The sequence below is a fragment of the Erithacus rubecula genome, assembly GCF_903797595.1.
Source record: "Erithacus rubecula genome assembly, chromosome: 1".
In the NCBI taxonomy this organism is placed as follows: Eukaryota; Metazoa; Chordata; class Aves; order Passeriformes; family Muscicapidae; genus Erithacus; species Erithacus rubecula.
This window is the reverse complement of record NC_136658.1, coordinates 78,426,338-78,452,428: the sequence shown is the minus strand read 5'-3', so window position 1 is coordinate 78,452,428 and position 26,091 is coordinate 78,426,338. Positions and strand designations below refer to the sequence as shown.

At 39.7% G+C, this 26,091-nt stretch overlaps 2 protein-coding genes across 4 annotated transcripts; one reads left to right on the top strand and one right to left on the bottom strand.

Moving 5' to 3' along the window:
* Window positions 1-1,380: 1,380 nt before the first annotated feature.
* On the top strand, window positions 1,381-14,666 carry GYG2 (glycogenin 2; the record flags this gene model as incomplete). Its single annotated transcript, XM_079298019.1, is given in 12 exon segments — window positions 1,381-1,650; window positions 7,296-7,437; window positions 9,135-9,313; window positions 10,508-10,599; window positions 10,603-10,663; window positions 11,174-11,240; window positions 11,242-11,292; window positions 12,197-12,344; window positions 12,347-12,376; window positions 12,379-12,420; window positions 14,488-14,523; window positions 14,526-14,666. Coding segments are annotated over 12 exon segments (996 nt in total). The 5' UTR covers window positions 1,381-1,643.
* A 77-nt stretch (window positions 14,667-14,743) lies between these two features.
* On the bottom strand, window positions 14,744-26,078 carry SKA3 (spindle and kinetochore associated complex subunit 3). Of its 3 annotated transcripts, none has more exons than XM_079319981.1 (9): window positions 25,834-26,078; window positions 24,318-24,382; window positions 23,472-23,637; window positions 21,193-21,607; window positions 19,436-19,539; window positions 18,529-18,716; window positions 18,112-18,324; window positions 17,852-17,973; window positions 14,744-15,462 (listed from the first exon to the last, which is right to left on the bottom strand). In XM_079319981.1, the coding sequence occupies exons 1-9, from the start codon at window positions 25,934-25,936 to the stop codon at window positions 15,369-15,371; spliced, it is 1,470 nt and encodes a 489-aa protein (XP_079176107.1). In that variant the 5' UTR covers window positions 25,937-26,078; the 3' UTR covers window positions 14,744-15,368. The 3 variants fall into 3 exon arrangements, with proteins under 3 accessions (XP_079176107.1, XP_079176108.1, XP_079176109.1); XM_079319982.1 differs by lacking the exon at window positions 14,744-15,462 and adding an exon at window positions 16,804-17,013 and having other exon boundaries at window positions 25,834-26,077; XM_079319983.1 differs by lacking the exon at window positions 14,744-15,462 and adding an exon at window positions 16,804-17,013 and having other exon boundaries at window positions 18,529-18,713; window positions 25,834-26,075.
* Between the last annotated feature and the right edge of the window lie 13 nt (window positions 26,079-26,091).

Here is a 26,091-nt window from a genome sequence, read left to right as displayed (position 1 = left end):
TGCTTAAGATCTATTCTATACTGTAAAAAAAAAGCTGCTAGCACACAAATAAAATAGATTATCATCTAAGTGTAGACATCACTTTTACTTCACAAGAAAATATATATTTTTAGTCATAAAGTTCCCCAACTGAAATAGATCTGACAGTAAAATTATCTAGAGTGTGAGATATCAAATGCTGCAGCTTGGAGTGGCAACAGAGATCTCTTGCAAATTGTTGGCAATTTTAAATAGTTGAGTGGTACCACAGGGCGTTATTTTTCATTGGCACACTACCTGAAAGCTGTTGATCTCTGTTATGTAGATACTAATGTTCACAGCACATTTTGACACAAAAAGCCTCAGCTGAGCCACATCAGCCTAAAATTACCTTGCAGAGGCATTGCATGGCTGAATTATGTCACAATTAACATGACTTCTAAGCTAGTGGTGAAACCATGCTGTGTGAGTAAATGTGCATTTATTTATGCACTTGTAAAAATATTTACAGCCCTCTGAATAGAATGGGCCTCTTGACACTGAAAACATCTACTTGCTTGTCTGAGTGACAAGTTAACATACCGTGAGTATCTGCAGGGGATACTCCCCCAGGGAGTTAGGAGTAGATTCCCTTAATTCGCGATGAATCCCGTGTGTCTGGGTGACACATGACACTCTGGAATCACCCTACTCACGCTCTGTAACCTTTTCCACACTCTGCCACCGCAGCGGCTGATGTTTTCCTCTGGGCGCTGCGCGGCGGAGCCTCCCCAGCCTGTCTCTGCTCCTCTCGGTTCTGCACAGCCGTGTGCGTGGTGGGGAGGCTTCGTCACAGCGGCTGGGACCCGGAGAGCGCCCGGAGCATCGGGCAGGGGACGGGATGGGAGGGAACGGGAGGAACGGGAGCGAGGGTCTCTCCCATCCCGGGGTGGGAGCGGCCGCGCCTGGAGCGGGGCAGGTGCGGGACCCTGCCGGGAGCAGTGCCGGGCCGAGCTCCGGGCAGTGCCCGAGTCGAGAGCGGTACCAGGCCGAGCTCCGAGCAGTGCCAGCCCCGGGAGCGGTACCGGGCCGAGCTCCGGGCTGTGCCAGCCCCGGGAGCGGTACCGGGCCGAGCTCCAGGCTGTGCCAGCCCCGGGAGCGGTACCGGGCCGAGCTCCGAGCAGTGCCAGCCCCGGGAGCGGTACCGGGCCGAGCTCCGAGCAGTGCCAGCCCCGGGAGCGGTACCGGGCCGAGCTCCGAGCAGTGCCAGCCCCGGGAGCGGTTCCGGGCCGAGCTCCGAGCAGTGCCAGCCCCGGGAGCGGTTCCGGGCCGAGCTCCGAGCAGTGCCAGCCCCGGGAGCGGTTCCGGGCCGAGCTCCGGGCTGTGCCAGCCCCGGGAGCGGTTCCGGGCCGAGCTCCGGGCCGTGCCCGCCCCGGGTCCGGGCGTGCGGGGCCGGTGTCGGGGCGGCAGGAGCGGGGCGGGATGGGTCGTGCCAGCCTCCCCGCCGTGCTCTCCGCCGCTAATGGCCCTGCTCTGCCGCTGCGCAGGAGTCCCCGCGGGGTGATCCACCTGCAGCAGGAAGCAGGCTAATCCCATCGCGGGCTCCGCGCCCCCCGCCCGCAGACGAGGCGGCGGCAGCGGTGGGCGCCGCGCACCGAGCCCTGCCCGGCCCCCGCCAGCCCAGCATGTCCGGTGAGTACCTGACCTGCCCTGCCCTGCCCTGCCCTGCCCTGCCCTGCCCTGCCCTGCCCTGCCCGGGCTTCGGGGACCATCGACCCCTCTTTGCCCTTCTCACAGCCCGGTGCGGGCTGCTTTCTTATCAGCAGGGTGCTGTGCTGTACTGAGCGGCTCCAGAGGAGGATTTTAGCTGTCTGGGTGATGGGGTGGAATAGGTGAACTCGTTTATGTGTCCTGCTTGCATGCACAGCTTGGCCTGCTTAAGTCTCTGTGTGCTTTCCCCAGGGTGCCTGGCTGGGGCTGGCTATCTCAGTCTAAGGCAGATTCAGGGAAACTTTTCCATGCCCCTTCTTACACAGCGGTGGTATTGGTCATAAACTGTTATCCTTGGTTTTAGGGTGACCACACGGTGTAGATGAAGGTGTTGTTGTGGTTCTTGAACATATTCAACTTTTTTTTCCTTTTTCCCTGCTTTGGAGAACAGCAGCTCCCACGAATATTGGTTTATCGAACCATTTGAAGGGTGTCGGTCATCAGGACTGATGGATGCCGAGTTTGAATTCATGTATGTGGCACTTCAGCACTGGGAAGGTGCAGAAAGTGAATGTGGGAAGGATTAGAGCATTGTGGTTTTGTTTGATTGAGGGTTGTTTTTTTTTTTGTTTTTTGTTTTGTTTGTTTGTTTGTTTTTTGTTTGGTTTTGGTTTTTTTGTTTGTTTGCTTGTTTCAGTTTTGCTTTTGTTAATTAGTTGGGGTTTTTTTCTCCTTTTGGTTGAAAGGAAAGTGTGGAAAGACTGGAAACATCTAACTTGATATGTACCATAACACTCCCTGTGCTGTCTCTGGATTGCTTAAGCAATTATTTCTAATAATTATTACCAATTCTTACTTATTTTCAAACTGGTATATTACTCCTTTGGGACTAGTTTTGGGTATTATGCTTGTTTGCATCTTATGATACTGCTGTGTTTGAATTTCATGAGGATCATTTACCATCTGTTGAATAACAACATTGCAGAGTCTTGAAGCAGAATAGAACAGTTTTTAGCTGAAAGACACATAAAAGCTACCAAGAACTGGAATCAAGTGCTCTTCCAACACAACAACAGTAATTCTGCCTACTAAAATTCAATATTGTTTTAATAAAAGATAAGAGAAAATCTGGTTTTGGATGAGGCGGAACTTCTTTAGACCAAGAGAAAGAAATATTGTATACCCTTGAATGCCAATTTAAATTCTGTTATAAAACAGTCTGTGTAAAGTGTTTGTTGTTTATCTTCATTAGCAATGTTTCTACTATTGGACCTAAGGACGCAGGGGAATTAAAACTGCCAGCTGTCATTTGTTTACTTGGGCAGGAACTGCCTCTTTGCTGGAAACTTGTGTAACAATCTCTGATAGGGCTCTGACTGAGGTTATTGTCTGACACTGTTGTTCATTTTATCTGCTTATAACAAATTACTTCTTGTACGGTTGTGGGTGACAGGAGGAGCAGAGCTTTCTGTTCCAGGTTAGGCTGTGCTAGGCCAGAGAAGTGAGAAGCCAACAGCCTGTGTTCTGTTTTTGGTAGTCTAGCACACCTTCACGGGTGCTTTGGGGGAAGAGACACAGAGTCCTTCGTGTGGGAGAGGGAGAAACAGAACTGTCAGGAAACGTGCTGTGATTGGAGCTGTGTCACTGCCACTTGGGATTTCAGAGAGCTGCTTTGGATCAGGGGGTGCAGGTCGGGGCTGCAGCCTGCTGCTCCTGCTGATTGTCCCTGGGGTAGGAGAGGGAGGTGACAAAAGAGCAACAGATGGTGTCAGGGAGGAATTTAAGGAAGCAGTTGTACAATGTTGGTTGGTATGAATGGCAGGCACTGGGGACCTAACCAGCCTGTTGGAGGCTTTTAGCTGTTGATTTATCTGTTCTTATTTTTATGCATAAGATGACAAAGTGTTACTTAGAGTGTCCTTACAGAAAAACCACAATATAGGAGTGTCTGGTGTCCTATTGCCATTTTGCAGAGGGCAGCTTGGCAAATTTGAATTGTTCTTTAGAGCTACAGCTGGACTACATTTATCCTTCCTCTATGTATCAGAAGAAATATAAAAATATTATTTCAAAGCTACATCTAATGGATTATAAAAAAAGCCCCTCCTTACCCTTCTTAAACTTGTCTTGAAGGTGCACCTGGGTCACTCAGAGCTGCTAAATGTCAGTCACTCCTGATTTTCAAAATGGGTACCTGGTGTTTTTAACTCCCTTTTTCTCTTTGAACATGAAAGTGAGCACCACCCTGTCTGTCTGTTCTGTTTATATTCTAAATAAAGCTTTTGGGTGCCCTGGAATTAGTTTTCATGCCCGTCAAAGGATTTTGCCTCTGGCAGTAGAGGTACTACTTCTATGAGTAAGTAGCATAAAATGTTTGTGTTCTTGGCTAAAAAAGCTGTAACAAATTCCACATAAGATCATCCTGACTGTTGTCATCCACATTACTCTTGCTGTCTTTTCTCTGTAGCTACAGAGCAGGTTCTAGAATAACTCAACCAGTTAATTCCTTGAAGATCCGTGTTTTGTTCTGAGAAAATATTTTTAGGTAATAAATCTGAGGAGCCACTACTGATGATAATGATTTCTTAATTTGAATCATCATGTGCTTTGTGGTAATCCAGACAAGAGAAATGAGCAGAATTGTAAATTCATATAACAGGGTTTCAACGGGATTCTAATAATAATAATTCTTTCTTTTCTTATAGTTCTTTGATAGCCAGTGGTGTTGTATTAGCCATAAGAATCCACAACTTGAAAACTATTTTCTTGAAAATCTAATACCCTTAAGAGTAGGTAGGTGTAGTAGTAGTAGGTCCATAAAAAATCATTCAGCACAAAGAATTAAAGTTATGCTTAATGGTCTCCTTGACACTTACAAAAAAAAAAAAAACAAACAAAAAAACCCCAAAAAACCAGTAGTTGTAATGAATTTAAATATCAACATTTCTGACTTTCAAACTTAAAGAGTGTTTGCTTTTTTTAAAGTCAGTGAGTGAAACTGTACAGTAGATTTAATGTGTTGTCCTTGATTTCAGCTAAATAGAAACTTTCAGGTAAACCATTTTCTTCCAAAAATATATATGAAAACCTGATCCTGACTTTCAGTTGTAAAAATAAAATGTTTACTTATAGGCTATATTCCAAAGAATTTTATAAACAAGGCAAGTCAAATAGCACTTCTTTCTTGAAAGTAAGGATTAGATAAAAGAAAAAGTCATGATAAAATATTTTTATTTTAAACCCCCCGTGGATCCTTAATGAATTAGTGATGCCCCTGTATGATTTTAAAATCAGTAGGATTTGCTTCTCTCTTTACACTATAAGTATTTTGATGTTAAATATTTTCAGTCAATAGTTTGATTATATACATAATCATCTCTATGATGATTCACTCTATTAAGAGGATTATAACATGTATCCCACAAATGATTGCCAAAACAGACACCTATTTTCTGTTCTTTGTGAGGTATCAGCAAGAGTTTCTTAGAAGCAGCAGTTGTTTGGCAATTTGCTTCTTTGTGTTTATGACCACAGGGGTACAGGGCATAAAAGCATTTGGAGAATGTGGTAATTTTCCATACCAGATTGCTGAACCATTTAATGAGTAGTTTGTGTATTTTTCTATCTATTATTTAAGTAAAGATTCAGCTTCTGTAGCCAAGAGAATTTGCAAAAGCCATGTGAAGACTGTGTTCAGTTTTGTGGTTGCTATTTAAAACAGTATTTTATATTTGGAACTCCCACTCATTTCACAATTTGGTTTTTATATTAACCTAACTCCCACATTCCTCTCAGTAGTTGTTTTATTACCTTTCTTTGGCTGAAGATACTTGTTGCCTAACACAAAACTGCTTTGCTTTCCTGACTTTCTGCATCTTTTCAGAGTAATTTTATTGCTGAAGTAGCCTGCAGTGGTTTTCTGGTTTACATTGATTTTTAGAGATGCTTATACTTATTCCTTTATTCTTCTGGAAAACTGCAGTGGGAGCAGTTTACTTCACATCTGTCATTTTAATGCAACTCCTTATTCATTGATTTCTGGAACACCCACAACTTGCTTGAGCTGTTATTATAATGGGAGATTTGAAAGTTCAATTCTTCATTTGCTTTGTCTGGAAATTGTGATTGGAAATGTTACTGGAGTTTGCTCAGCTGTGGGTTATGCAAACTGTTTTAAGTTTGGATGGATGGTTCTGGTGGTTTTTTTGGCCAAGTTTGACACTTACTGGAATTCTCCTAAGGTGCAGGGATGTGTGGCAATGTCAGCAAGTGTAAGGGATGTGTGTTTGAGATGAAGCTGGCTGGTTGGAGATGAGTGAAAGAGGGCAAAAAGTGGGGGGAAAGGCAGCACAGCAGCAGGCCTGTGTTTTGCTCTGGATTTGGAGGATGTGAAAAATAAAAATACTTAGCATCTGTTAGCTTATCATGGGCAACAGCCATACTTTACTGCATACCTTGATGATAGTTAGGGGTTAGAGCTCATTAATTTTGGCAGCCTCTGGCTGAAGCAGCCATGAGGTCACTTGTTGAGTTTTCTGCAACTAGTTCTGTGAGATTCTTTCCCAGTGTTTCTCACAGATCCTGGAAACTGTATGACAGGTTGTTTATGTTGGTATTGTTTGGTTGTTTTAATTTATTTAATGCAATTGTCTGTCCCTTAAGATGATGGTGGCCTAAACAAGTATTTCAGCATAAGTGTTTAATTAAGTTCTGTAGAGCTCAGTGGAATTTCCTTCATCTGTTTGACCTGCTCATCTTGTTCTGGTTGATCTTGCAGCCTAGAGGGTATCCTTCTGCTCCAAGGAGGCTGTTCACATTGCTGAGTTATAGGTTCTCCCCAGGAGAGCTATGATAGTGGTGGTTCTGTCACAGGGCAGAGCTGACAAAGCAGCCCCTTGTGATCATGCCACTGGCCTGGTGTCTCTGCAAAATACATTTTATCCTGTTGTGCAGGAGTGTAGGTTGCTTTCTTTATTATTGCAACTTGTTTTCTCATGTGTTTCCTGGCAATAAGGAACACTCCTAAATTCCCTGGAGTTACTTGAGGTAGGGATTATAAGCTTCTGGGAGCTGTACTGATGTAGGTAGGAATTTTGCTGCACCTGTTCAGCCAGCACCAGGTACCCCACTGCAAAGAGAGCAGGGCAAAAATAATGTTGGGTTGATTTAATTGCATTATGGAAAGAAGATTTCTGGCTAATCCTCAACATCCTGTTCTTTTCCTTAGCTTTCAGCACTGTATAAACAAGAACATTTTCCTTATCCATTGTATGTTCATTAAATATAAAATCTAAACATGTACAGATCAGCTTTTTTGATTGACGTGTTTAGGCAATAAGACCTAGGGAATTATCTGTTTAAGACTAGTGCAAAAACTTCATAGCTGCTATTGTGTAAATCAGGCAAACAAAAATAGCAAAAAATCAGAAACATAGATTCTGCACTCACATTCACTGGATTTTCTATTCAGTTGTGATTTTTGGGGAGAGCCTGTGAAAGAAAAGGACTCGTCACAGGAACTGCAGGTTGTTATAAGCCACAGATTGTTGTTTATCTGGTAGAGGAGATAGCCTGCTCAAAGGGCTTCCATTAAAGCTGTGAAGTGACTCCTGGCTATTTTTTTGCAGTAACAGATCAAGCCTTTGTGATCCTTGCTACTGATGATGTGTACTGTCAAGGTGCTCTCGTTCTTGGACAGTCCCTGAGGAATCATAAGACATCCAGAAAACTGGCAGTTCTAATTACTCCAGAGGTTTCCAGTGGAATGAGGTAAGTATGAGGTAAGTATTAATGTACATTTGGAAATTTAATTAGTGGAAGAATAAGCAAGAGCATGCAAGATTTTAATAGATTTCTGTGGATTTCACTGCATTATGCCTAGAACTTCCCTCCTGCTAGTGATTTCTAAGAGGAGTCTCAAACAACATCCATCATAAGCTTTTAAGCCTGCTAAGGATTCCCTTGCAGAAGTAGAGCTTGTGGCTGGAATGTGTCTTGTAAGTGAGAACTTAAGCTGAAAATTTGTAACTAAGGTTTTAGTGTCTTGCACCACTGTTGCTTTTCTCCTAATTTTTTTCTTAGTGTGAGGTACATACCCACCTTCATAAACCCTTCATAAACCTAAGGGCCCAGTTTCACATGAATAATGTTCTTAAAGTATTGGTGCACAGCTATCATGATAAGAAATCAGTTTCTTTTTGCTTTTTTGTATGAACCACTTTGCAATTTGTGTTGTGATTCTAGAGGCACTGCAGAACAGCATTTACAGAAATCTTATTAAGTCTGAACTCAAGCCCTGCTGTTTGGAGGACTGTGACACTTGTTAAAAGGCACATGCCATAGCAACTTGAACTCTTACTTCTGTTATGCCTTAGGAAGTGTGCAAGCTCCTATTTTCTGTATTCTATGTGAATGTATTTGCAATTCATCTGGCTCAAGAAATATATCTTCACATCATTGCTGGATGATTGAATGCACAAAAATCTGTTTTTACAGACTTTTGAAGTATGGACACTGTCAGAACACCGTAACCTTCCTGAGGGAATACTGTATCAATTTGATGCATAGGTCGATATTAAATCTATAATTCTTTTCATGCCTGTTCAGTGGGAAGAGAAGCATTTATGTCTTTTAAATCAAGGATAACATTAAAGAAAAAAAAATGAAGTAGATCATGGAAATAAACTTCTAATAATCTGTACTTTACTTAGTTCTTTGCCTGTTAATTCCTCTTCCTTGAAGATCAACAGGCAAAAGCTAATGACCTTGAAATCTGGATTTCAAACAAAACAGGTTTTCTTTTCTATGTTTGTGAGACATTAAGGACTTTGATTATAAGAGTGTAGTAAAGGTAAATAAGCTGTGTTTTAAAGACTTTTATTCCTTGCCTCTTGAATGAAAATTACCTACTTTGGTGTTACCTATGGAATTTGCATAAAATACATGCAGAGAAAAAATGTTTAGCTAAAAATCTCATTTGAGATGCTACATAGTAGTGAGGAACATGGTGATCAGGTATATATGCACCTTATAAAAGTGCAGTTTTGAAACAGTGTTCACTTGGGCACAATAGGTACAGATGAGTTTGGTGACAGTGAATGTCTCACTCTGCAAAATGCAGAGGGAACACAGTATGGTGCTGCTTTTTGGAATCAATTATGCAGGATGGAAGCTGTTTTAATTTCTGTTGATGTTTCTATAGGAGAAAAGTGACTGAAATAAGGACTGTTTTTTCCTTTGAACAGCAACTCTCACTTTTGAGATGTGGAAGGGACAGTGTTTTATTGCTGAAATGAGAGCTCCCTCTTCAGTAGGCTGTTTGCAAAGACTCTTCACTTCTGACACCTTACTCTGCCCAGTCAGTCTAGCTTTGGTTATTGTCATAATGAATGTCATGCTGTGTGTCACTGCTTTCACTGAGGTGAACTCTGATGAACTTGTCTAAGTTGCTTCTTTCTCTCTGGCAGGTCAGTGCTCAGCAGTGTGTTTGATGAAGTGATGGAGGTGGACGTGATGGACAGCTCTGACTCAGTCCATTTGGCTCTGATGCAGAGGCCAGAGCTGGGTGTCACCTACACTAAGCTTCGTTGTTGGACTCTCACTGATTACAGCAAATGTGTCTTCATGGATGCAGACACTTTGGTGAGTGGAGTGGGAGCCATGGAAACATTTGTGTTGGTCTCTGATTGTGGGATGCCTCCTTGTCAGGCAGCCTGCTGGCCTGTGAAGTGACCAGATTTACTTGCAGTCACAGGGTTGCAGGAGCAATTCTCACAGTTGTGCTGGCTGCATAAAAATAAATTCAGTTTGGAAAGTAGCCTCAGGACTGTCCCCAAAAGAGATCAAAGACTCACTCTATGCATTGGTTCTTCTGACAGAAGTTTAAAATAGGTCTCATTTATTTTTGCTTGGAATTATTCTGGTCAGGAAGGCAGGATGGTTTTAGAATAGAAAAATATCCCAGACATTAATTTATTATTTTTAAAAGTTTTTAAACATATAGAGTTAAAAATGGTCATAATTTTGGCAAGAAAAATCATGTCAGCCTTCCCTTGTGCTTTCATGGCATACTCTGAAAGACTGGGATGCATTTTAATTTAATAAGATTGTATTTGAATTAGAAATCAAATCAAGATATTCTTCTTGAGGAGGAAGGCTTATGATCTCTTGCTTTACATTAACGTTAAAGGAGGCAGGCAAATTTTATCTTTTTTAATAATTCAATTAAGTAATTTTACTTCTTAAAAAAGTTTGTTTTTCATAGTGGCTCAGTTGTAGATGGGGTCCTGATTTTCAGTGACACAGCTGTCTTTCACAAACTTTATCTGTGCCTTAGCCTGATTGATTTTCACACTTCCTTGTGAAGCTTAAATGAAAACAGATCTCTGAACTAAAGTTGCATTAGAAAACTGACAGCAAGAGACAGTTTTTCTACTACCCTTTAGTCAGTCTGTTTCTTACTAAAATTATTTAGATTCCCAATTTTCATGCAGTTCTGTTGTAGTTATCTGTTATAATGGACTATGGAAAGGTGAGCTGAGGAATAAAAAAATTGTGTGTTTTCATGGTATAATATTTAAAGGAACCTTGGTTGGTTTCCAAGGTTCATGAAGTAATTTCACAGGCTTTGCATTTTATCAGAGAAACCATGGAGAATCAAAATTAATGTTAATCACAGTTATATTAAAAATAGAGTTCTGACTCCTAGCATATTTTACAATGGCACTGCTTTTATGCTCTGGAAGCCAAACTATCAATTTACTCCATTGGTACTAATTTGAAAATGCTTGTTCTAGACAAAAACTAACTCTTTTTTTCTCTTTTCCTACCCTCCCTAAAGTGCTCTGCAATGTTGATGAGCTGTTTGACCGAGAAGAGTTTTCAGCAGCTCCTGATTCTGGCTGGCCTGACTGCTTCAACAGCGGAGTGTTCTGACCCTCCTTGAAGACCTACAGGCTGCTGCTCCAGTTTGCTGCTGAACATGGCAGCTTTGATGGCAAGGGCCAGGGCACAAGGAATGAAGTGCAAGGCAGTTTCCATGCTGTCAGGCAGAAAAGAGGAAGGCAGGAGTTCTCTGGGCTTTATCTAAGAATTCAACGTGCAGAACTTTGCCTCTTAGACTGTGTTTAAGACCCACTGGCTTACTCTGGGCTGTGCTTCCCAGAAAAGGGCTGTGAAGGGACATTGTGTCTGAGCCTTGCTCAGTAAATTTTAATTTTGCTGTCTGGCTTAGAAAGAGGAATTCAGCTGATCTTCAGTCTTCTGCTCTGAGGGAGACTAACCATTGCTCTTTTCTTCTTATATTACAATAGGACTTCATTTACACTGAGCTTGCTTTGGAGTGAATCAGGTGCACATGCTCCTATGCCATATTTTCAAGTCCAATCTGGAGTCATATGAACACACCAATCTCAGTCCCCAGTCTCATCCCATCCCTGGATGTGAAATTTTGGTAGAAATTTGAGTGTACATATGTTATGGTAATGCTGTTTTATGTATTCTTTAGGAGGTGATCAAGGCTTGTTGAACAGCTTCAGCAACTGGGCAACAGCAGATATTGGCAAACACTTGCCTTTATAACTTAAGCAGCAGCTCTGTATACACCTATGTTCCTGCTTTCAATCAGTAAGTAGTTTTACTTGTGTAAACCTCTGTAGTTAATGAACATCCTTTTGTAAAAGAGTAATAATGTCATATTCTGTTTATTATAAATTGCAATATCATAAATATATGTATGTATGTAGAAACCATGCAGTTGAACCTTGAACTTAATGTGAATGTCTGGACACAGGGAGAGTTGCAGAGTTGGCTACACTGTCTTTTATGCTCAAGGAAGCTGCTTTCATTTTTGACAAAATGTAATTATTTTGGCATTAGATTCTGGCAGTTTACTCTTAAACCTGGTTCTCAAGTAATTTATTGGAGAAACAGTTGGCATTGCTTAATTTTTTTTGAGGCATTCCTTCTATGGAATGAAATTTGTGCTACTAATTATATGATTCCACACAATGCAGTTGAGAAACTTTTCAGGTAAAAAGCAAGTTAGATTTAGGGTGTCATGAATTTCTGTTCCAGTTGCATAATACACTCTTATTGGAATATGAACTTAGGCCAGTGTATTTATTACTAGTTCCTAATATACTAATATACTAATATACTGATCCTAATATGGGATCAGTAATACCCAATTTTGGTGATGAAATATTTGAAGTGATATGTATTTGTTTGTGAATAGTGCATGAAAGAGGACTGGAAATAGTACTGCAGCAGCCTCAGTTTCCTTCATGAGCTTTTCTACTAGAATCAGTGTCTGGAAGCAAATGGCAATGCAACTTTTTGTTTTCTGTGTGTTAAGTAAGGTGAATTAAACCAGGAAGATGGAAAGAAAATATTAATATATATAATCTCAAATGTGCTGCTGTTGCAAAATTTTAAATTACCTCACCTGTGAGTAAGCATGTTTGTTCTAGGAGTGTATATAAGCTAAAAAAATATTTTTTGTATAGACCTGTCTGTTTGATCTCTACAGTTTTGGTAGAGATGCCAAAGTTGTTCACTTCTTGGGACCAACAAAGCCCTGGAACTACAAATACAACCTTCAAACAAAGAGAGTTATGCAGGATGACACCACTGCTGAATCTTTTCATCAACTGTCGTTTCTTGCCCTCTGGTGGAATATATATACAGTGCCAGTATATTGCCTTTGTTGAAAAACTTCAAAAGATGGAAGAATCAGAATCTGAGGAATGCAAGGTAACTGATAAGGAGTTCATGGGAATATGCTGGAATCATAACCAATAATTCTGAAAATTGCTAGAGGAAGAAATTATATGATGTGGGGGGCTGACTCTGGCTGGATTCCAAGCGCCCACCACAGTCACTCACTCTCCTCCTAAGCTGGACAGGAGAGAGAAAATGTAAGGAAAGGCTCATGGGTCTGGATAAGGACAAAGAGAGATCTCTCACCAGGTACTATCACAGGCAAAATAGGCTGAACTTCAGGAAATTAATCAAATTCAATCAAATCAGAGTAGAGTAATGACAAATAATCACAAATTTGGAATACCTACCCCCATCCCTCACTTCTTCTTGAGTTCAACTTTACTCCCTTGTTTCCTCTGACTCCTTCCCCCAACTGCACACGGGGATGGGGAATGAGGACCATGGTCAGCTCATCACATGCTGTCTCTGCTGCTCTTCCTCCTCAAGGTTGGATCCCTCACTCTCTTTCCCTGCTCCAGAACAGAGTCCTCCCATGGGAGACAGTGCTCCATGGACTTTTCCAATACGAGTCTTTCCATGAGCTGCAGTTCTTCATGAACTGCTCCAGTGCAAGCTCCTTTCTTCATGAGTCCAGTGGTCCTGCCAGGAGCCTGCTCCATCACAGGCTTCCCATGGGGTCACAGCCTCCTTCAGACCTGCACCTGCTGTGGTGTGGGGTCCAGCATGGGATGCAGGTGGATCTGTGCTCCTCCATGGGCTGCAAGATCCTGATGCATCATGGGCTGCAGGGGTATCTCTGCTCTGGCCCCTGGAGCACCTCCTCCTTCTCAAATCCCTTATCCCAAAGGTCATACTGCCATCACTGAGGGCTTGGCCTTGGCCAGTGACAGGTCCATTTTGGAGCTAGCTGACATGGGCTCCATTGAGCTAGGGGGAAGTTTCCAGCAGCTTACCACAGAAGCTACTGCTGGAATCACCCTGCTACCAAAACCTTGCCATGCAATCCCAACATTTGTGGGACAACTTAATATCTCCTGGTTGGCAGCAGCACTTATTGCTTATAAAAGTGTCCAAAGTAGATATTTAGGAAGGATTTCTAGCACTGTTGGCTGTTCAAAGTTATCCTGCAGCTGTCTTCTTAATCGATAAAGTTTATATGGTAATGTATGTGCATACAAAGTATAAAAGTATGCTACAAATTAGCCAGAGAAGGCTAGTATTTGGTCAGATAATCTGAGCCATGAAACAGACAGATTTACATTTTTCTTGACACTAAATTGATTGAGACCATCAAACTAACTCTTGAACTGTAATAAGATTTACCTTTTCAGAGCTGCATTATAATTTGTTTTATGAGGTCATAACAAATAAATCAGGTCTGCAAAAGCAGTGTTGATTGCATTTAAGATGTTATGTATGGTATTCCTATGTCATCAAACATTTACTGATCTCTTTACTCTTTTTCTTCAAAGGACATGCAGCAATGTTTGCTATCCATGAATAGAATAAAAAAATCTATTTATAAGTAGATGATTTCTTAGAGACTAGTAACATGAAAAAATGTATCGAAGTACAACTTTTAATTCTGTATCCAGACATAACAAATTAGATCACATTTATGCATAAGTAAATATTTTCTTAATGTTTTGTAATATTAAATTGTTAGCATAATTGAACTAATTGCATAGTCCCATAAGATCAGTTGAATATTTACCATCAAAGCCTCAGAGAATAATTTGGCTTGTTAAGCTCATGACAAACTGGAAAGCAGAGGAAGGAATGGGTAGTTTTTGATCTCCTACTTTAACATACTTTAATTTTTAAGTCATTGCACATTAATGAAATACTTCAACTATGGTAAATGAAGGTGGAAATACCTGTTGGATTTACCTCATGATGCTGGTGCACTCATGAGTGCAAAAAAGCAAAAACCTAAACTGTGGCATGCTCTGAATCTAAGACCATATACTTACTTTGCACTTATTAAGTTATTCCTTTAATGATGAAAACCCTCTAATGAAGTGCAACTGTTGTAAATAAGTTATTACTGTCCTGAAAAATGGTATTTCAGTGGTGAAATGTTTTTTCTTTCATTAGCATGCTTTCAATGGAGTTGAAGTTACCCTGAAGAAGGGGTCAGTCCTTACATGGCCAGTTCACTACCTAAGCCTGAGCTCCCAGAGCAGACAAATGATGTAAATCCCTCAGCATGCTCCCCCGAGGAACTCGCTTCCAAAGCTGTGAGTGTGTTGTATATTAGGACATCTTGTGTTTAGGACATCTTGAAATCTAAATGAATGTCAAAGGTGAAGTACGGCAAACAAAAACTAATTTTTGTTTTGCTGCCGTAATTATATCTACCTCAGAGCAATGCTTTGCCTATAAAAATGAATACAAATACAAACAACAATATTGTGTGTATTGCAGTAATATTGCAGGCAAGAAAAACTAAACCGACACATACAACTTCATTTCTTGATTCTCATCCGTGTATCATGTCACAATAGCACGAGTACACCAGAAGATTTTAAGGTTTCGATTGTCATATTGAAGATAATTTGTATCTCAAAATATTAATTGAATCCCTTTCATATTAGTTAATGATATGCAGCAGAAAATATTAACAGGCACGCAAAATTATACAAGAGCCTTGCAGTGAGAACCCCAACACTCCAAGGTAAAGCTTCACAGTTCCCTAATGGAGGAAAGCACAGTGAAGTGCTGAGTTACTCTCAAGTTTAGGGAAAAGACTTCTCTAAGACCTTTTGTGAATTTCATTAGTTGAAAGCAGGGGAAATACAGCAAGGTCTGTGATAGTAGTGCTGCTTGTTTCATTTCATGTTAAAAGGATGTCTGGCTTGCTAACTAAAGTAGTCATCAAGTGCTGCAGAGTGAGACTGCAGACTGTGAAATCCTTCTGTTTAGTGTTGGTAAATCTGTCTGGTTGAAACCCTCTTGCTGTGCAGCAAGAATACTTTCTACCTTTTCAAGGCCATGAAATTCCAGAACCAGCATTCACCCCGCCACGCGGTTTCAATCTGTGAAGGTGGATGCAGGTTTGGCCTTCGCTCTCTGAAGAGGATGAGTAGAACAAATTATTGTTCTTATAGCAGATACCGAGCATTGGAGACAGATTTATGTAGTATTCAAAAGTGTTAAGTTCACAGACCCATACATTAATACAGACATACTTTTAAACAGAAACTAGCATTTTCAATGACTGTGTGCTCAGGTCAGAGCTAGTAGAAAATAACCTTCTCCAATTAATTTGATATATGCTTATCCTGGAAAATAACTGCAATAGCAGGAAAAAAAGCACCTTTACTTGTTAAGATTTAACCAGGACAAGTCTAAGCAAATGAAGAAATACTTGTGGGCATCTCTAAATGTTTGCAGATCCTTAAGACTTAAAAAAATGTGGAGCTGACTTCAGGAAAACATCCACTTATCCCCATCTCCCGGAACAGTCTCTCCCTTCTATGTATTCTAAGTTTGCCCTCATATAAATGACAGAATTTCAGTCATCAACTGGAAGACAAATGGTAAGAACAGTACTGGAGTCACTTAGAGGAATAGCTGACACTTGAAACAGCAAACTGGCTCCAAACAATGATATGGATCTGGGTTTTCTAGTGAAAAACAGTAAAAGTGCTGGTAGAAAAAAATCCTAATTGCTATGACTACCAAAAGAGTGCCAAACAGCTCTGAGAACTTCAGCTTGGTCAGCTACTACAGGGTTAGATGTGCACATTTAGAAGTGACACCTGCAGTGAATGGAATACACAGGGCAGCAGCAATCACTTAGAGGCCTGCCAGCAAATTCTTCCAAACAGCTGAAGATACACGTAACCAGTAACAGTGGTACATTTTCAAATGATTCACAGGGGAGGCAGAGTCACCTTCCAGGGCTACAAATAAACCAGATCCATAGCACTGATACTATGTTGATGTATAAAGAAAGAACCTGCATAGGGAATACCTGTCTGCCAGAGAGGAAACAGTCCTTCCGATGCAGGAAAGTGTCAGATACATCTTAGCACTGCACAAAGAACTAAAAGCTCAGAAGTGCTTTAAACAGTAAAGCAGGAGTTACTCTTACAATACAAACAAATTTACTTGTTTCTGTTGAAGATACAAAATACCGTTGAAGTACCAGACTTCAGTCTCAGCCCTGAAACAAGGTACAGTCACCAGACCAGCCAGAGAGTGACATTTTTTAAAGCAATATACTGGACTTGCCTTTTATTACAACTTAACTGCACTCTTTACAGCCTACCCAAATACAATCCTACACAACAAACAACTGAACTACCACCTTGTACATAGAAGTCCATTCCTCTTTGAAGTGCAGTATATTTAAAACCTCTCAATACATTTTGCCAATAATGTCAGTAGAAAATTAAGCACAAGGTGTTAGTTCAAACAAGTTTATCCACATAATGGATGAAGAATTTTTCTTCATTAAAAAAGCCTTTTCTCAGTATGGCTCTTTCTGCCCACCAGTATTTCCTTTTGCTTTTTGAACTTGTTATGATTTGGTGATGAGATCCATGAATTCAAAAGCTTCAACATGGTCTTCAGTTTGATTTCAGATATTTGTCTTGAAAACTCGATGATATCCCTCTGAAAATATACCCAGATGTATTCATGAATTTATTTAAATCGTATTTTGGATTAGCAGAAGACAGTAATATTGAAAACTAGTCTTTTTTATCTTGACAGCAAAAAAGGAAGTGAGATTACTCACTTGGAAATGGATTCCAACTCGCAAGTACAGTAAAATACCAACTTTTATCAGTCTCACTGTGGGTTGTTGTTCCTTACATGTTCCTTGTACCTCCTATTTAAACAATCTCTACAGATGCTAAGTTTAACAGGTAATCAACAAGCATAATAGATATTACATTGAATCAGAAATATGTACACTTTGATAAAGTTGATATAACAAGTTTCTTTATATTCAAATTGATGGTGTTCTTTATAAAACTATAAATTAATTGTTCTAATTGTTAATTCAATTGTTCTAAGATTATTCATGCTTATTGCAGCTTTTCATTAAAAGAATTTTGTCTTTACCAAAACAAGTGTGAAATCAATTCTTACTTAGATACTTTTCACCAATTTTTTTCATTTTTATTGCCTAAATTTACTCAGAAAGCATTCACTGGTGCTTTGATGGCCACAAAGCAGAGTATACCTACAGATAAACATACAGTAAAATTCTGCCTTCCCTCACCCCCCCTTTTTTTTATTTTGGGAGGATCCAAACACATTATCAGCTATAATATTTGTTCTTTACAAATAGGTAGTCATGCCAAAATCCAGTTATTTAGTCATCAAAATAAGAGCTGTTTTGATAGTAGAAGACCAAGTAGTTACATGAATTTCAAAGGGGATTAAAGCCGCTCTGTACCTCCTACAAATTAAATTACTTAACCAAATTTGTAAAATGCAATCATACCTGTTCTCTTTGTTGCAGTAATCAGTGGAATCACTTTCATATCTTCTAGTATTTCCTGCCTTGTTTTCCATTTCCTTGGCTTTAGAAGAGGCATCTACTTTACGATTATACTGGGAAAGCATCTATAGGAAACATTAAACAGGAATAAAAAGAATTACATAAGAACTCAAACCAGACAGATTACAGAGACAATTAAGCCCTTTTTATTCTAACATTGTGATATTAAAATTAGTTAGGGGGAAAAAAGCATATTAGCTAACCTTCAGAACATCATCTGGTATCCTTGTTATTTCTGGAGGTGGAGGAGTATTGAGTAAATGGTCATACTGTTCCAGTTCGGGAGGGGAAGGGTCCCTAGAATGTTTAAGATACTCAGAGCTTGCAGCAAAAGGAATTCCTTTTTCTTTGTATGCTGTAACTTTTGCATCATTCTTTGTCACTGACTCAATCTTCCTCCGTGGTGTTACCCGCTGCTGCAAAAGAAGTATTAAATGACTTCAGTTAATTTACTTATGTTAGGTGAAGAATTTAGTAAATGTTCTTACTGAATTACTATTAGAAGGAACTTTTACAGTGACATAAGAAAATAAAATAGTATTGGAAAAGAATCCCAAACTGACATTTTAAATCTGCTTACGACAAAGTATATGAAAATGTACATAATTGCTATTTACTACCTTAGCTTCTGCTTTTAGCCACCTTGTTTGAAAATCTGGACACTGTGGTGTTGCTGTATTACTGGGAAGAGGCAGTTCCTTCGTCTCTCGTGACCTTGATAACATTGTATTATTTGTTCTGGAAGAGGCCTTCACATCAGGAGTACAGAACACAAATACCATAGGAGAAGCCATCCAGTCATCTGCTGCTATCAAGGATGAGAGAAATAAAATTAAAAATATATATGTTCACACACACATATATAACTATTATTATTATATATAAAATATATTATATATATTCCAGTGTAATTTTCTTAAACTTGTATCCTTGTAGTTGGTATTTTGCTTGTTCCATCCGAATCACAGCATTCAGTAAAAGCAGCAAATGCAAAGTAGTTATTCTAGTCCCACTACTGAACATAACTGAAGAAGCCCAATTTGAATCAGCATTGCTTTACCTTCTCATTTACCCAGTTGTCACTGTTTGCCTAAAGATTTTTAAAATAACCTATTTCTCCTCTCAAAGCAGTTTTAGCATTTCTTTCGAAAGTCTTAAATTACTGTCTTGTTAGCCCCTTTCTTTTCTGTCTTTAAACAGATCCCATGGGTATTCTCAGGAAAAAAAAGGCTCAGTTGGCAAAACAGTATTTTTATTTCAAATATGGCTAAGCTGTGGTGACAAAATGATTGATTCCTCTGCATAATTCCAATTGGATATGAGTACAAGAATGAGGAAAAATTTATAGGGAGTGAGAAATCTTCCCATAGAAAGCCATCAACATCTTTTAGACATTACTACTTATACAGTGACTCGCCCTGAATTGGCCTTATTTAACCAGGATCATAATTTAAGTTAACCATTGTGTTTACAATTGCATTCTGTCAAAATGCATATGTTTATTAATTTCACAGATTCTTAACTTACCATTCTCAGCTCTCTTACTTGATTTTGATGCAGGAGTAACCATGACTTCCTTGATTGTCATTTCTGGCAAATTCTCTCCGCTATTGTATCCTCTTTTAACCAAACTGAAAAACAAATCCCCAGTTAGCTCTCAAGTATTTTGAAGAAGTCACAATTAAAGAAATCTTGCCAACCTAATAACTTTTCTAGTATTCATTTATGAATATGCAAGTAAAAACTTGGTTTTCTCAAATATGAATTTTTAAGAGATTTTTTCATCTGTGGTTCTACTGCAATTTGTGATATGCAAATGTTCAGCCTAGCCACAAATTATCAAGTACACTGAGATTTCAATCTAATGCATAAAGAAAAAACCAAACCCAAAGCAGATGTCCAGGGTAGGACAGATGCCACAGATGATCAATTCTGTTTTAGGGGTTTTACTCTAAACTGCCTGTTAATATGAACCTATGAAATTAAAGAGAAGAAGAGGAAATATTTAGTTCTTTTAAACTAATAAGGGTCTTGTGAACAAGAAAAGATTTTAAATTGAATTTTAAAGTTTAAATAAGATTGTTTATCTAAATCAAATATTATATAGTTTCTAAGTAATTTTACTAAATACATAACTATTTAAAAGGAGAAATCCCAAAATTATTGTAAAAGAAAATTTAGTGATTTAAAAGTGACAAGCTATTTAATACCTGTTAAATTTTAAAAATTATTTTTTCATATCCCAGATATTCTAGTGAAAAAATGGCATATGCACTTAAGAGACAGTACCAGGCAAAAAAGTGGAAGCTTACATAGCCTACACACAAATCTGTGTCTTTAATGAAAATTATTTTACATGTTTAAAGAATAATCTTAACTATTATAACCAGATTTAGATCTTCTCTACAAAATGTCTAAGCTGAAAAAAAACCCCCATAAACAGTACCTGCAGTATATGATGTAGTATAAGATGCAGTATATTTTACCTCGATAAACACATTTCAAACTTTGGGTTAAATAAGAAAGCAACTTTTCAAGTCAGTTTTGTCTTCAAAGTCAGAGACAGTCGAAACCATATGATTTTTAGTTTTGACAATGAGTAGAACCAGTAGATTTTTTAAAGTGGTTTTCATGCATATGATCCTAGTTTTCCAAACAATTTCTCTAAATATCAAGTATTTAGGTACTGTCAGCTTTTAAAATGGAACATATTGCTAATGCTAACTATAAAAACATGACCAATTAACTATGCTCATGACCTCACTGCTGCAAATATTTTTCTTTATAATTAGAACACTGGAAATCTAGAGAAGCCTTTTCAACAGAAAACCAGAGCAAAAGGAAGAAACTGTAAGGTGGGTTTTATGTTAGAGACAATACAGTGTTTCTATAAATTTACTGAATGCTTTACAAACTGTTTTCTGTTTGTATTAATAAAGTTTCTGCATCCTTTACACTGGCTGTGCAACATCTATGGCAGACAAGCTCAGGCCCAAACTTTTGGTTAAGGAAAATGACTATGTTTTTCTCTTTGTAAATACATTGTGTGTGGAAGAGTCTTAAGGTGCAAAGCAAGGAGCACAGCAGATATATTTCATGTCAGCATCTGGTATTGCAATGGGTACATGAAAAGGTGTGTAGGGAGTTAAATGACACAGGACCCAGCACCTGAGAGATAATAATCACTCACCTGAAGACAAAGGCAATAGGAGGGGGAAATTTGTACAGCAAGAAGGAAATACAGAAAATTCAGTAGAGAAACAACCTGAACTCCAGTAACTTACTTTTTGATTGCTTGAGAAGTTTTCTGAATAAGTGACATGGTATAATCTTCATTCATACACATGGTATTTTCACTAATGCCAAAATGTTCAAGTTCAGACTCGTAGTCATCCATCTTTAGCTTACATTTTGGTGTTTTGGGCAAAGCACAGGGCGTTGGCAATTTTAGTGGAGTCTCACTCTTTGACTTTTGTTGACGTGCACTTGGTGTGTGCTGGGCTTTCACCACACTCCAAGGCCTGGAGAAAGCCAGCTGGGAAAGACCAAAATCAGAGAGCTGGGGGCTACTCAGTGGGTCCTTGGACAGCAGTGGCTTCTCTGTAGAAGCAGATAGGTGGGGTATATAATTTGCTTTTTCTTCATCAGATTTATCCTCAACAGACATTGCGGATTCACTGTTAACTTCATCCTCCTCTTCTTTATAAAAACAGAAATGAAAAAAAAAAAGAAGTTTCTGTTTTAAGAATTTGTAAAATACATAGGGACATTTCCTCAGTATTAAAATTTTTCTACTTGTTGTTGTAAAAAATACATTCCTTCTTTCACTTCAAAGTACTGAACCTGAAGCTACAACAGATATCAAAAGCTCATATGGCTAAGCTATATTTATAAGTCACACATTTACTGAATTTCACTCTGTAGGTAAATATTATTTCTAAGGAAAATAAAATTCAAAGATTTTTACCTAAGTGTATTTTTCTCCCTGCATGAAGATGAAAATATTTTTGGGGAAAGGGCAAAGGCAGCACACGGTACTAGAATGCTCATTCTTCAGAAAAACAGTATTGAGGAAAGGTTATGAAGCAGCAAATAAAAACTTATGAAAGGAGACAGCTTTTATGATAACAAGAGTCCACTGCAAAAATATGTAAATGTGTAATTTGTACGTTTTTGGAATTAGATAAACTAAAACACTTATGAATTTCTGCATGATGTAGTAGGTAAAGGACAATGAATCTGGAGCACAAGTGCTGTGAGGAGCAGCTGAGGGAGCTGGGGGTGTTAAGCCTGGAGGAAAGAAGGCTCAGGGAAACATAATCACTCTAAAGCTGCCTGAAAGGAGGGGGTAGCTGGGAGAGAGACAGCCTCTCCTCTCAGATAACAAGTGACAGAACCAGAGGACACAGTCCTAAGCTGCACCAGGGCAGATTTTTCAAAGAAAGGATAATTAGAGATTGGAATGACTTCCCAGGGAAGTGGTGGAATCACTGTCCCTGGAGTTGTTTAAGGAAAGGGTCTAGTTGACTTGGTGGTGATCTGACACAGGTTGAATTTGATGATTCAGAAGTCTTTTCCAACTTAATTGATTCTGTGAGGTGGGTAGGGGGGAGGCAGCTATTTAAAGTAATATACCTTCTGGTGTGCAGTGGTATTAAGTCTTCAGATACTTAGCTTAAAAATACAACTTTCAAAATAATTCAACCTTGTAGCTCTGTTTGGAAATTTCTTTAAAGGCAAAAACAGCATAGGAAGAAATGTATACTATAAAAAAAATCAGAGCCTTCTGCCCTAAGTGTGTAAAACAGCTACAGGAGCTTAACCTGGACATCAATATGGTTCACGACCATAATTTTATTTTGTGTAATGACTGGATAATGCTCAGAGATGGTTAAGACCCTGTCAAAGGCTTTTTGAGGCCTGATTGGGCCCCTGATACCTTGATATGTGTAGTATTGACAGGTGTAGTACTTTAAGCCATTTGGCACATCGGGATTTTTCAGACATCTGAAAAATGTGCATTTTCTGACTGGATTAAAGATCTCCTTCCCCTCCAATGATCAAGATGCTACTGCTTGTCACACGCCACCTAACTCCCACACATTCTTCTCTTGTCCCATTTGTGCTATGAAACAGACATTTTAAGATTTTCTCTAGGGTGATTTAATTTAATGAAATCATCACATGTGAATACAAACCAACTAAGGTGCATCTACAATAGTGAATGAGAATAGTGAATGTATGAGAAGCTGAAGCAGCGTAATCCTCAGGGTTATGAAAAGATGTTTGCTAACATGTTTTCTGAATAAAATTATTACTAAAAAAAACCAACACACACTAACCTAAAGGCATGCAGAAGATCTAATTGCAAGTTTGTGTTTTGGTTTATTCTTACTGCACAGCACCAATCACAACAAAATCTTTTACCCTCTGGATTATTATAAAGCAAATAACATGGATGTACTTGATCTCCTAATTAATACAAATATACACATAGCTAAAGAGAAACATTTTATAAAAATGATACTTATCTTCACATAGCTGTAATTATAAGAAATATTACCTGTAGAGTCTTCAACATCTGGTGTGTAGCCATATTTCTGGAACAGCTCACTTATTTTTCCAAGATCTGCTGCATTTCTTTGCATCAAGATTTCACTTGCCTTCATAAACTCATTAATTGCTTTTTCCTCAGAGCAGCTCTTATCAAGACTGGCACTAACCTCTTCCTTCAGGGACAGAGAGGGGAACATAGAAATATTGGTTTTCAAATCATTGCATGGTAGTTGTTTACACATGAAGCATTTTGGGAGAAAGCATTCAACTGCAATTCAGATAAAGAGCAGTGAGTTTAGGTCTTTTCTATACCTGAAAACCATCAGGTATATATATACCTACAGAATACCAGGAATATATAGGGCAAAAGTGGGTGGCAACTTCTAAAAGTAACTGTAACGACAGTTCACAATACGATAACTACTTACTGGTAACCTTGCAAATAAAATTATATGATTTTACTCCAGAAAAAGACGAGGTAACAGCAATTATTTAGGACTCTTACTCCATATGTACAAAGAATTAGAGCAGAAGGTAAACATCACTTTTATATTGCTCATTTCTATAACCCTTTTTTGCTACTTCTGTATAAGAAATAAACAACATTTTTCTCAAGTTTAACTGAATGGCTGAAGGTACTGAAACTTCTGCGTGGACAGGTTTTGTTCTAAAGACTGGTCATGGAAAACAAGTAAGCTTATCTTTTTTGTTGGGAGCAAGTGTGTAAAAACAAGGGTTATAACTGCTGACTAACAAAGCTGAATTGTGGCTTAATGATCAAAACAGAACCATAATTTTATGGAATATGCACACACATGCAATTTTTCAAGAAGGAAGCAAGTTAAGTTGTTACCTTGTGAGTCTCAATTTTGCGATGGAGGTCATGCAAGACTGCTATTGGAGATTCATCTTCATAGTCTTCAAGATGCATGTTCACATAAAAGAGTTTCAAAAGTAAAAGAGGTGTCACAGTGTTTTGGCATGAAAGTAACATTCTACATGGGAATGCAAATTCCAATATTAGCAGCTGAGAGACTGGACATGAGCTGTCAGTGTGCACTTGTGGCCCAGAAAGCCAAACGTGTCCTGGGCTGCATCCAAAGCAGAGTGGGGATTCTGCCCCTCTGCTCTGCTGAGACCCCCACCTGCAGTGCTGCATCAGCTCTGGAGCACCTCTCCTATGAAAAAAGGCTGAGACAATTGGGATTGTCCAGCCTGGAAGAGAGGCTGCTTCAGGATGAACTAATTGCAGCCTTCCATTACATGAAGGGAGCTCAAAAGAAAGGTGGAGAAGGACTTTTTTACCTGGAGTAGCGTACACGTAGTGACAGAACAACGGGGAATGGATTCAGACTAAGAGGGAGAAGATTTAGATTAGATACTAGGTGGAAGTTCTTTGCTGTGAGAATGATGAGGCTCTGCAACAGGTTGCCCAGAGAAGCCGTGGATGCCCCATCTCTGGAAGTGTCCAAGGCCAGGTTGGATGGGGCTCTGAGCAACTTGGTCTAGGGGAAGGTGTCCTTGCCCACAGCAGGGGGGTTGGAACTAGGGGATCTTTAAGGTCCATTCTAACTCAAACTGTTATATGTTTCTATAATATTAGAGATGTTGAATTCATACATTAGAGAGTCATTAGACAAAAGCAAAGTCTAATTCCTGTCAGGTACCTTGCACAGCAAAACACTGCTCTTTGTACAGTATCTTAAATTCCACAGAGAAACTGCCCAGGCTTCCACCTTTATGTTGCAGCTAAGACTGTGTATAACAGATATTGATAAAACAAGTAGGTCCCTGTGCTGTCAAAAATCACTTATGTTAAAATTTCATCCTTAAAGAGCTTGGATGAAAACAAACAAACAAAAAAGGTTCTAGAGATCAGCAAAAAACAAATTTCAGTAGAAAATTGAATTCTTCCATCGTATTTGCACGTAGGCACATGCATTGCACTTATACAAGGCAGCAGTCATTACTTTTTTTACTGGGAACCAAGGCTAATACAAATAGTATAAGAGAGCATCTGCTAAGTGACAAAATATAGCACAGAGATAAGCACAATAAGAAGCCCGAGCTATCTGTCCAGAGAGAGAATATGCCCTGCAAATGCTTTCCTACACCGATTCACGAAAAGAAGGAGAAACAAGAACGCGACTCCCATTTCAACCCAGTCATGCTGTTTTTCTCCATGATAAAAACTCAGCCACACACCCACAAAGGAGCTCAGGGAGACAACGAGAGGAGAAGGAGCCCGAACAATTCCCAGGCTGACTCCGGGCCCACCCAAGGCACTCCCAGAGGAGCGCAGGGGACAGCGGCAAATCGAGCGCGGGGCCCGGGCCCAGCCACCCACCACGGCCGCGGGCCGCCCTTACCCGCGTCCTCCCGGCGCATGGTCCGCTCCAGCTGCTTCACCTCCTTCTCCACCGAGAGCGCCAGCTCCCGCAGCTTGCTGAAGAAGCCCGCGGTCACGTCCATGGCTGCGAGCGGGGGAAGCGGCGCTGAGGGAAGCGGCGCTGAGGGAAGCCGGGCCGGGCCGCGCGCGCTGCTGAGGGGATTCAAACCGCCGCCATCGCGAGCGCCATTGGCGCGGCCGCGCCCCGCCCGCCGCCGCCTCCCGCGAGAACCGCGCG